Below are 12,080 nucleotides of genomic sequence, written 5' to 3'. Positions count from 1 at the left end.
AAAAAGACCTCAAAATGCACCTCCTCAATAAGTATTGGGGGTCTTAAGCAGCGCCCTGAACTCTCCCTTTCCCCTTTTCTGTTCCCCCTTCTTTCTTACTGTCTCTCTCCTCCCCCCTCCCCTTCCTCTACTAAGCTCATCTTTCTCCCTACCCACTGCTGTCATCCGCTCCCTCTCATAGTCATTCCCACCCCCTCCCACTACACCCTCCTACCAACCTTCCCCCTCTTCTTCCCTCTTCCCTTTCTCACGTCCAACCTCCTACTCCCTGCTGCCCGTCATGCCTTTCTCCTTCCCATACCACTATATAAAAATCTGATTTCCCACTTCCATGTCTTACTTGTGTATATAGCACCCACGCTTTCTATCTGTTTATTTGATTTATGTAAACTCTAGCTGTTTCTAGTTTGTTAACTTGTTGGTTTTCTATGCTGTTGAATTATTGTTTTATACCATGACCACCTTCTTACCCATGTAAAGCTCTGATATCTCTGGGTCCAACCAGTGCTATATAAAACATCTAAAATAAATAAAAATAAAATCTTTCATGGGAATGTGCGCCCCTTGGCCACTTTTATAGTACATCGATGCATTTCGACCTGAACATTGGGCCTGCTGTTTTCTCGAAGCTGTTCCTCAGGGCATAGTGGATAATCTGAGGGACACAATCATGCTCCTTGATAGATCTTTTGAATATTCTGTATGCCTTTCTCCTGGTGGTGCACTGTGGCTACCTTGTTATTTGGGTTAACAGTGTGCCTTCTGTTGAATGAACCGCCTGCTTCTGTCCGTGGTCACGGTGGCAGTGATGCAATTGTTGGTGCACTCCTGAGTCTTAAAAAAGTACATTGAGGGACTTACTCGCTGTCTTGGATTCAAGATAGATTATAAAGCAGGAGAGTAATCTATCTTGAATGCGAGACTGAAAGGAAGCCCGTCTATTTGTTCTATTGTAGACACGAATGTTTTGAACTAAAAAATGAAATTCACCAGTCCCCTTGCACTGCTAATGGCCGCACTTATTGCATCACCCATTGTCCTGTTGTATGACATCATTTATGACATCTCAAATGACATCATTGATGACATCACTGATGACATCCCTGATGACATCACCCAATGTCTGTGTTATTTTGTTATATAGATTACATAGTGGCAGGTATCACCATATTTATTTTCTGGACTCTGAAGACCTCTCAGCAATCCCATTGTGTCAGACTTACTGGAGGTAACAGGCAGAGTACTTGGCCACCAAGGACCCTCAGCAGCCAAGGGGAGTTCATCCCCTAACCAATAGTGCGCCATGAGGCATGATTGCAGAGTGGTGGAGAAAGGAGGCGTGGCCTCTGACAACCTTTCAGCAATCCCGCTGTGTGGGACTTACTGGAGTTAACAGGGGGGGCAGTTGACCCCCAAGGAGCCTCATGAGCCAGGGGGCTTCATCGCCAAACTAGTAGTGTGCCAGGAGGTGCGTCTGCAGAGTGGTGGAGAAAGGGACTGTGGCATCCGATAACCTTGCAGCAATCCCACTGTGTGAGACTTACTGGAGGTAACAGGAGGGATAGTTAGCCCCCAAGAACCCTCATGAGTAAACTGGACTTCATCCCCCAACCAGTAGTATGCAAGGAGGCATGTTTGCAGAGTGGTGGAGAAAGGGTGTGCAGTCTCCAAAGACCTCTCAGCAATCCTGCTGTGTCGGACTTACTAAAGGTAACAGAAGGAGTACCTTTCCCCCAAGGTCCCTCAGCATCCAAGGGGACTTTAACCACCAACTAGTAGCGCGCAATTTATTTATGAGGGGAGGGGGCCTCGTGGTAATTTCTGCCCCAGGTAACATTTTTGAATGGTGGAGGAGGGCTGAGCAGCCCCCCTACCCCGGTCGATTTCAACCTTGGGGCCCCATCCCTGAGGTCCCGCCTTTATTTATATTGTTTTAAAATATAAAATTTAAAGCAATAAAGCTCCTGCCAAGTCATAGCAAAAATTTAAAATGGTAAAGCTCCTGCCAAGCCATAGCAGAAGCCAGTCCTGGGGGGTGGCGGTCCTAAGGACCATTTATGGCTCCAGGAGCAGGCCGCGGAGCCCTCCTCTTTTCTTCCATTTTGTCCCGGGGAGGTGGTGGTCCACATGCGGGCCAAGTGGACCCACCCGCATATAGATCTTAAAGTGGCTTGGAAAGGTGGATCTTAAAGTGCCTTGGGAAGGTGGTGGTCCACAAAGCACCCTCAAATTGAATTCAAGTAAAGCTATTGGGAGGTAGTGTTCCCTGGGGCTGCGGGAGTATGCGTGGTTCCCCCGCATTTAATTTCAATTACACCCCAGGGAGGTGGCAGTCCTCTGGGCTGCCGTGGGGTCCCCGTGGTCCCCACATTCAATTTTAAATAAAGCCTCAGTGAGTTGGCGGTCCTTGAAGCTTCAAAAAGCCCCCCTCCTATTTTTATTATATACCCCTGGGACCTGGCGTCACCCAGGGGCTTAATTTAAAACAACTGCTGTGGTGTTAATAAGTTATCTTTATCCACGACTGCCATTTGCATTTCATCAGCACACCTCTAGGTTCCAGTTTGGAGCTATTGTTCTCCTTATTAATCACAGTCCTGTGTGATATACTCTATGGAGTCCTGTGTGCACATTTGTACCTTCCCGATTAGGGGTTGTCTATACCCTGTGTGTACCCCTCTTGGCCCAGGCCCCAGGTTCAAGGTTCACTGGTAACCATATGCAACCCCAGCACACCACCAAGGTAAATTACTAAAATGTGGGGTGGGGGGCTGCCCGGCTAGTTTCTGCTACATTTAGGTGATCATCTCCAAGGTCATGAGTCTGTTTGTTAATAAGGTATTGCTTGTGGCCAACACAATTCCTTTATCTTTACCTGCTTGCCTTCAACTGTAAAGTAATCAGCACTGGCAAGAAATAGGACCCCTAAGGATGGATAATTACCAATGTATCCCTTGGGCTGGGGCTGGAGGCCTAGCCCTCCCCAACCCTGGCCCATTGTTAACATGTCCCCAGAGGGGGAGGGTCTGTGTCGTGCCCTTTCATGCGTGCTCAGTGTGCCTCTACCACTTAACCAAGACAAGGGTGGACCTGAAACAGGGGTGTGACTGTGGCCCCCATAAATGTCTAACTGCCGTCTATTAATACTGTGTTGCTGTGCTGGGTTGGGCCGGTATAAATATTTGTCCCCAACCCCTGGCCCCGAGAAAGGCATTGGGGAGCGCTGGAAGGGGGGCTGCCACCAGTCCCAAAGAGTGGAGCGCGGATGCAAGTGCTGAATGTGACACTAAGGGGCTGCCCTCTTAGGAGGGTGCACTGTGTGTGCTGCGGACAGCTGCATAATGTCCACGGTTAGAACGAGTAGCTCCTGCTGCACCCAGCGCCCTTAAAGAGGTTCTGACAACTGGATTGCTAGGCTATTGCGAATGAGGCAGCATTGCTGAAATAAGTTGTGACTAAGCTTCCAAAAAGCTAAAAAAAATGGTGCCTTGTAAGACAAAATGGTTTCTGGAAAGAATCGTTGGCTGAGCTTTGGCAGTTTGGCTAAAAGCCACCAAGTTTAAAAGTCATAAATGGCATGTGTGCAACAACAAACACATCAACACAGTTAAGAAATTCCAAAATGATGCATTGACTCCAAGAAAAGTCAGGACATATGGGGCTAGACACACAAAAGCAGACAAACATTTATACCTATACAGATACTCCTAAATATCGGTGTGGAAATTATAACTTCTGGGAATTCACAAACATTCCCTGTCATATGGCGATAAAACTGCATTATCTATAGATTTTAAGGCATAGTAAATGGACTGTCATGTGACATCTGCTATTTCTCTAATGTAGAATTGTTTTCACAAACCACCTCCTCCTTGAGTAACAGCAGCCTACTGTGCAAATTACACCTTTTTTTTTGTATTTCTATTCTTTTACGCCAAAAGCAAGTTCCGATCCCCACGAAGCTGGGAGGGAAACCTTTGCTCTTCTCAACCTAGAAGGGAAGTGTCCACACATTCTAGACCTTTCATGGAGTTAATGTGGACCATTTTCAGGCATGGAAAAGGGTCTGACAGGGGTTTGTCAATGTCAACACATTCATAAACTGGTGGGCATTGCCATCTTTCAAGGCAAACCGCATCTTGTTCTGCCTCCTCCATACACCTTGCATAGAGTTTACTACTGTGTAATTACATGCAGCTGCGACAGACAGTTATGCAGTTTTAAAACAATTCTTGATAGCCAGCTATCTATTTGTTTATACCTAAGGAAGACAATTGGAGTTCTTTTTTTACGACCTTAGGGGCATATCAACAAGAACCGGCGATAATTATCGCTCAGCGCTCTTAGCGTGAGGATAATTATCGCCGGCTAGCGTGAATTTTTATCGCTGAGATAGCGTGCTATTAGCAACGTTTATCTCAATAGCGATAAAAATCTACGCGCTAACAGTCTAACGTGAGATTATCGCTGGAAACCCAGCGATAATCACACGTTACCTTGTTGATAGGGACAGGCAAACTTAGCCATGATATCCTCCTTCCATAGGATATCATGGCTAAGTCTGAAAATTAGCAGACGTAAAAAAGCAGCGTTAACCGCGGTTAGCGCTGCTTTTTTTGTCTCTAACAGGGTTAGCGACATTCTTGATAATAGGAGAAATGTCGCTTAGCGACATTTCTCCTATTATTTTACTCTGGAACGCCCCCTTTGCATCTCATTAGAGATCCAAGGGGAAGCGTAGAGTAAAAGGGTGCTAACATGCAAATTTGCGTGTTAGCACCCTGTTGTTGATAGCGCGCTAGTTTTATCTCTGCTTTTTTGGCTTTTAAAGCCAAAAAAGCAGAGATAAAGCCCTTGTTGATATGCCCCTTAATGAGTTAGAGCCATTGATTTGGCATCGTAATGTATCATATTAACAGACATTAGACTGTTGTTCTATCTTTGATGCCTATTTGTTTTATTCTTAAGACTAAGAATTCACAGCATTCAGTTATTTGTGATACAAATGAAAACACTTGAAAAAACTGGTAAATTGCTGTTATTAATTAATGCATGTTTGTCCTCTTTACATCCAAGCTGCAGAATTCCTTGAAAAGTGACGTGTGCCTTGACCAAGGACCAGACACGGACAATATTCCCATCATGTACATCTGCCATGGGATGACACCACAGGTCAGTGAGAGTAATCGCCTTGCACGCTGCTGCTGGTCTGTCTGTGGCACGTCACAGGAGCCTTGGCACACCTGGCAGCGTCCTCCCTGGCACAGCTTCCCCCACTGATATTTGTTCGCGATTCCATGAACATCCACATGTCCCTCATTTTCAAAATCACCAGTGTATTAATTGGCGCCTCAATCTGGGGCAGTGTGGCCGATTTATTCTGCTTGGAGGCAAATCAAAGCAAGGCCTCGGCGTGTGTGATGTTTCAGGCTCATGGCAGCTACATCATGTTTACCACATGTAACAAATGATGCTCCCACTTGTGGATACTCAGTGTGCTCTGCAGGCAAAAGGCGACCACATGTTCTTACTGGCTAAATCACGTGTTATGTCTTGAAATATGAACATTTATTGAGATGGGAATGATACAAAATCTGTGGATTGTAGTCAAGTCAAAAGGTACTTTATTCGGCAACTCAAAGCCATAAAAGCAAACATGTTAAAAAGTTACATTTCATCAACAAGCCTTAAAACATTTAAAAGGATTAAAATAGGAACATTCTTGATATCAATAAAAGTGCAAAATTCAGGTTATAAAATGAGACGGAAAGCATCATATAAAGCGCAAAGTGCTAAGGCCAAGTGCAGTAGACAGTATATCATAAAATACCAATACTAACATGAGATGGGCCCTAGGGTCAAAATAGGCAAAGACAGGTGGCTGCTATAAAAACAACTTTTTCCTACGCCTAATGGCTCCTGTTAAAAAACGTGCAACCCCCAAACAGACCGTAGGGGAAGATAGCATTTGGAGGTTCAATAAAGCGGGCCTGACTTGGATGAAATGACAATCCCTGAGTGATGGGAATATAAACACTTTTGCAATGAGAGATAATAGTCACAGAAGAAAGTGAAATGTAAGGTATCCTGCATTGAGAAGTTGTTGCAAGAACATAGTTTTTGTGTACCAGATTCTGTAAAACCTTGGGGGACAGCCAGAAGCCAGGGAACCAAATGCAACACAAAGCGATGAAAGACATTACCAACGACAAGCAGATTCGGTTGAACTTGTTTGCACTGGGGCAATGTAACATACCTTCTCACCGTGGGCTTTGCTAGCTCCTTTTCCTCCGTAAGCCCCTAGCGCTTGTCCAGGAACTGTTGTTTAATGGTTCTGATTGTTGATTTACCCAAGGATTTAGGGCTCAGGTACAGGTCTGGGCAGACAAGCCATTTTGTCAGATCCATTATGTATTTTAACCAAGGAATGTGCACAGCCTCCAGCGATACACAGTCAGTAATTATAAGTTGGTTTAAATTAGTAATGAGACAAGCCCAAACTCTCAGCCAACACAACAAAGGGGCTACCACTATCAGATCCAAAATATAGCCCATCCCTTATTCTTCATGTAACAGAAATGCCGGGGTAGTGGGCGGGACTGCCAGAAGCTTATGCATGAACTTCTCCTCAGCTCCCTAAATGTCCTTTCCACCCTTGTAACTCCAAATATCACAGCCACAGGTTGCCATAGGGATGTACTTTTCTTCATAGATCTTCATCAGGGCGGGGAAGGGTTTTGACCCAAATTGTTTAGCGAAATTCAGTATAGCCCCGTCGCTCTGGTTGGAGTGTTCTTTTTTTGTGTAATTTGTGCACGCCAAGACCCAGGCTCATCAAAAAGTACCCCCAAATAGGGGAAGGTTGGGACTTTGGTTAGTTCGGCCCCCTTACAATAAAATTTTGCCTTTAAGGACTTTTGGGGGCATATGGACATGGTGTGTGATTTAGTAAAATTTGTGGTCAGGTCTAAAGAGTCCATAAAAACTATAAAAACCATCTGAAAGCAATTGGAGTCCCACGGCGGTTCTAGCAAGTAGGACCGTGTCATCTGCATATAGGAGTGCAGGGATCATCTTGGCACCAGCCCTGGGGATGTGTTTACAGCTAGTGATTAAGGAGTCCCATAGCTTATTTATATAAAGCGTGAACAACTGGGGGGCCAAGATGCAATCCTGACGCACCCCTTTCTTCACAGCCCAAGAATTCGTCAAACTTTTCTTCACAGCCCAAGAATTCGTCAAACTGCCGTGTCTATTGTATCTGACCGCAGCTGTGTTGTTTTCGTGGGTAGTATGTAAAAAAGCCACCAGCTCTGCGTCAAGGCCCATGTCACCTAAAATCAACCATAATTTAGACCTATTTACACAATCGAAGGCTTGAGTCAAATCCATAAAAGCCAAATGTACAATTACCTTCTTGGCGATGGTATATTTTCCGATCACTAAATGTAAATTTAGACATTGTTCCAAGGTCCGTTTGCCCGGCCTAAAACCATACTGCAAATCGGAGATGACATTTAAGTGATCAAGCCATGCCGTTAGGTGATCTAGTATCACTTTGCCCATAATTTTAGCAGTGTAGTCTAAAAGTGAGATCAGCCTGTAACATGCAGGGTCATCCCATGCGCTCTTTTTAAAAATGGGAATAATGACTGCCCTAGCATAGGATGGGGGAAAACCATGTCAACATGCTGCATTAAAAACGTGTGCTAAAATCTTGGCCCAAACGTTTGGGTCAGCCTTATATAAGTCTGCTGGGACCCCTTCTGGGCCCGGAGCCATTCCTCCAGATGTGGAGGTGATTGCATTGTAGACTTCTTCTATACTAAAATAAAGGGGTACACTGATTTGCCCACCGTCCCTATGATCCTCAGAGTCTCCTAGATTAGTACTGCTGAAAATATGGCCGAAGTGCTGTACCCATTGGTCAGACGGAATTATACAGTCAGTATTGGAATTTGGTGTTTCAGAAAAAAAGGGATTGTTAACTACCGACACACTAGCTTGCCCTAGAGCCTTTCAAGCCTGCTCTCTTATCTGCTTCTTCCTCTCCTGGACTGCTAATTTGTATGCCTTTCTTCTGCTCCTGGGTTTTAGGTCCTGCAAAAGCTCCCTATGGGTCGTAGAGCATATACCATCAAACCATCTTTGGCCTTAGGGCATCTTACTCTGCTCACAGTGGTTAGGTTAGGTGATATTTGGTTAATTATTTTCCCAAACGCCTCTAAGTTAACTCTGCTATGCGTAGTGGGATCTAAGCATGCTTGGATCTCAGGGGCACAAACGGTATATAGATTGTCCAGGAAGCTTTCTGGGACAATCCTTTCCCACTTTAGCCTGCGGGCTTGATCTTTAGTGCTAATATTTCTATTTGTGATGCAGGTAGTTGCCTTCTCAGTTTCAATGGCAGAAAAGGATCATACAAGTGTGAGAGGATTATGATCACTAAAACCTGACCAAGAGACCGTTAATTCCTCTATGGCCGAGGCTAGTGGTGCAGGCAGTAGTATGTAATCAATGGTACTGGGCCTTCCGTTCCCTGCATAGGTAGGTACTGAAGCTAACGTATCTATTTGTTGAAGGCAGTGTAGGTTATGAGCTGAGAGAAGACCTTCTAAAAAAATACCTGAGGGTGTGTGCCCAAAGTTATTAGGTGAAGAAAAGGAATCCCCTGGTCCGACATTAATATTTAATTTGAATGACACTGGTGAATGTTAAAATCCCGTAGGATTATCAGGTCATAGTGAAATGATTCATCCTCCTCATAGCATTCCAAAAGATCCTCTAAGTCTAGGAGGTGTTCTAACTCATGGTTTCTGGAAAAGGAGTTGTATAAATTTACCACTAGCAGGGTAGGACGATTCTTAAAGGACAACTCTACTGCTAACACATGATGTGATCGGCATTCAAGCATTCGGGTCTTACAAGAAAGTATGTGTGAACACATTAAAAACAGACCCCCTCTGGCTCTTTCCATGTTCGAAGGAATAGCATGTTTACAGAATGAAATTAAACCGTCTAAGTAAAAACAGTCATTAACCACCCACGTTTCTTGTAGGGTGATGACATGGTACATTGAAAGAAGGTTTTCCCAAGATAAGTTGCCCCTTTTTGACCTAAGACCTGCAATGTTCCACAAGAGGACCTTCTCATTAGGAGCATCAGAAAAGTTGATATGGAAGAAGTACCAGGAGATTTATCACCCATTTCGGCCTAGGGGCTGGGAAAATTAGAGTGTTTGGAACCGTGTAGAATACATTTTTTCTCTGGGTCATTTTATCCTCTTGCCTAAGTCAGTCATTTTCATCCAAGCCCTGAAGACTTGCTAGGTGTTGAAAACGGTTGCTCATGGGTAGAATTGTATCTGTATTAATTATGTGGCCAGGCCTGACTGGATTTGAAGGCAACTGCCATTGGGCAGAAGCCAGTGGCTGCCTGGGGGGATAGAAGTATTGTAGGGGGACTGTTCTAATTGTAGAGATCGAACTACTCTTATAAGCACAGCCCACTAACAACTTGGCTTGCACAGATTTTTTTAAATTGACAACTATACAGTCTCCTAACCGATTTTTTTGTCCGATAGCCTATCCACGCCACTCTTCTGGCCATAATGATATCAGAGGATATGTTGAGGCTATTTACCACATTCTTACTACACCAATGAGTAACCTTGTGTATAAGATCCAGGGAAGTTTCTCTAGATTCTTTAGAAAGAGAGGGGCCCCCTAGTAATACTGCTACTAGTGGAGCAGATGCGCCTCACATCCCTGTCTCCTGGGTACATTTCACTGCCTCCAACAAAAGCCTTCTCTCCATCAGGGCTATCTCCTGTGTGATTGCATGTGCTGCTCTAGTTAAAAATGAGTCAATGGTTCCTGCCGTGCAGCCGCCCGAGGGCCCCCCTTGCAAGGCGGCCGTTTTCCTTTTGCCCATGTTACAAGCTTTAAGTTTAGTACCTTTATGTAAGGCACAATGTGGACTAATTGGCCAAAATGGGTGGACCCAGGAGAAGACAAACACACTTAAAAATATCTTGTTTTTAAAAGTACCTTGTTGATGAAAAGGGATTCACACCCTGTACTCCAAAAACAATCAGCAAGTTCCAGATGAAACAAACCAAGGGACCTGGCCCAGCACGGCCTCCTTTTTCTGCTGATGGGCACAGACAGGCCCACCCTGGGCTTTGCCTGGGTGCGCCCACGTGCATCCAGCACAGCGGGAAGCTCTTGCAGAACTTCTGCGCCTCCAGGCACTCTCACGGTTGTCGGCGCCTCCTGGGCACAAGGTTTCTTGGGGGGCTGTGGTCCCCCGGTGCTGGCCAATGCTAGACTCAAAAAAACAAACACTGCTGCTTGGGCTCCCATGCTGCGGGAAGCCCTCGTAGAATTTATGTGCCTCTGGGCGCTCTCGCGGCTGTCAGACTCGCGAGCGCAAGGTCTCCTGGGGGCTGTGGTCCCCCGGTGCTTGACGGTGCTTGCCGCAAGAAAACAAACACTGCTGCTTGGGCTCCTGTGGCTTGTATGATCAGTAACTTGAGCCTGATTCATTTTGCCGAGCATGCATCCACACCATAGACCTGATTTAATCACCTTCTGCAACTTAAGGCCCAGAATTGCTAAAGGTTTGCGTTTGTGTGATGCAAAGTCACACAAAGTGATGCACAGCGGAGGCAAACAGCAGCAGCACTCAACCTTAAATGCTCAAAGCGAAATTGGCTGAAAGTTGACTCTCGCGCAGTGACAAATGACTTTGCTGAGTTTGCTTAAACTCTTTTTTCAATTACGCAAAAGAGACATATATTTGGTGGGACAGGGCAAAACCAGAGGTTTGGCACAAAGCCAGATCTCCTAAAGCAGGAGATATACACAGACATTTGTACAGCAAGGTGTACCATCTGTAAAAATCCTATGCACACACTACTGGCTTGTCTTTGTTCCATGGAGCAAGGCCGGGTGTCTCACAGAACAGCCACTTTTAATACAAGTACTTTCGATGAGGTCACCGGCGGGATAATTAACTTCAGAGAGTCGCCATGCAGTAATATCCTGACTAAGTAAAGTGACACTTCTGCAGCTTCCAATCAGTTTGCCTCAGATTAGATGTAGTCAGTGTATACAATCTCTTGATAAAATCAAATACGTGCCCCTCAGGCTTCCTGTGGAGTTTTCTGCCGGGACTGATAAGTCTCCTGGTGATCACCGTTTCACAGCTGTTCAAAGCTGCAGAAGTGTTACTTTACTTAATCAGGAGATTACTGCATGGTGACTCTCTGAAGTTAATTAGGACTGTAGGGATGACAGGAGATGAACACCAAAGATTCTAAAGAATTGTGGGAGATTAGTGTATCCTTGAGAGATGGTCTCCATTGAATATTCAAGAAAAATCCATGCCAGATCTGCTCCAAAAAGCATTGAGAAGAGCGTAAAGAGAGGTCGAGTGGAGGAACAAGCACCCCACTTCAACATCCTGGTCTCTGAATTAGATAAAGACTACTGGGAGACGTCATTTTTAAAGCCTGAAGAAGGTGGTTGGACCCTCTGATACCACCGAAACGTGTCGCTTTCTGGTCCATTGTTGCCCTACCACTATTTAGAGGTTCCTATGAACAAAGAATATATGGTTTGGTGAACCGTAATGTTAATAGTGGTTGGAATTATTATAATCATGTGTTAATGAAGATTGTGTTGATCTTTCTTGAATATATGTATGAAATGCAATGAGCTCATATAGATTGCCATTTTTATTAGTCACAGGAAGGTTTTTACAGATTTTAATGTACTGAACGGATCTATTTAATAAACATTTGTATATTGGTATATTTTGGGGGCTTTAACCATTTCCTTTTCTGAATGATTGTGAACGTGGATGTGATAGTATGCAGTATGGTATGCTATTGAGAAACCCCAAAGGGCAATTGTTTCTGACTTATGATCTTCGTACCAAACAGAATTAAAAATATTGCTGAATTCCACCGTTAGAAAGACACTTGTATTTCAGATAAAATATGGCTATATTTACTGCAGTTTTCTCCTTTAAGTTTGTCTATTACAATGCACAGAAAATATTGTTGCTTAGGAAAC

General features: G+C 44.6%; 1 protein-coding gene across 2 annotated transcripts in view; it reads left to right on the top strand.

Annotated features, from left to right (window-relative positions):
- Positions 1 to 12,080, top strand: part of GALNT18 (polypeptide N-acetylgalactosaminyltransferase 18) — a 1,553,208-nt gene that overhangs the window by 1,266,621 nt on the left and 274,507 nt on the right. For both annotated transcript variants that reach the window (XM_085648186.1, XM_085648187.1), the window contains exon 9: positions 5,077 to 5,172. In XM_085648186.1, coding sequence (XP_085504312.1) covers positions 5,077 to 5,172 — 96 coding nt within the window. The remainder of the gene's footprint in view (positions 1 to 5,076; positions 5,173 to 12,080) is intronic.

The sequence above is a fragment of the Triturus cristatus genome, chromosome 3_2, assembly GCF_964204655.1.
Source record: "Triturus cristatus chromosome 3_2, aTriCri1.1, whole genome shotgun sequence".
Lineage (NCBI taxonomy): Eukaryota > Metazoa > Chordata > Amphibia > Caudata > Salamandridae > Triturus > Triturus cristatus.
Note: the sequence above shows the minus strand (reverse complement) of the source record. Positions and strands in the feature narration are given on the sequence as shown.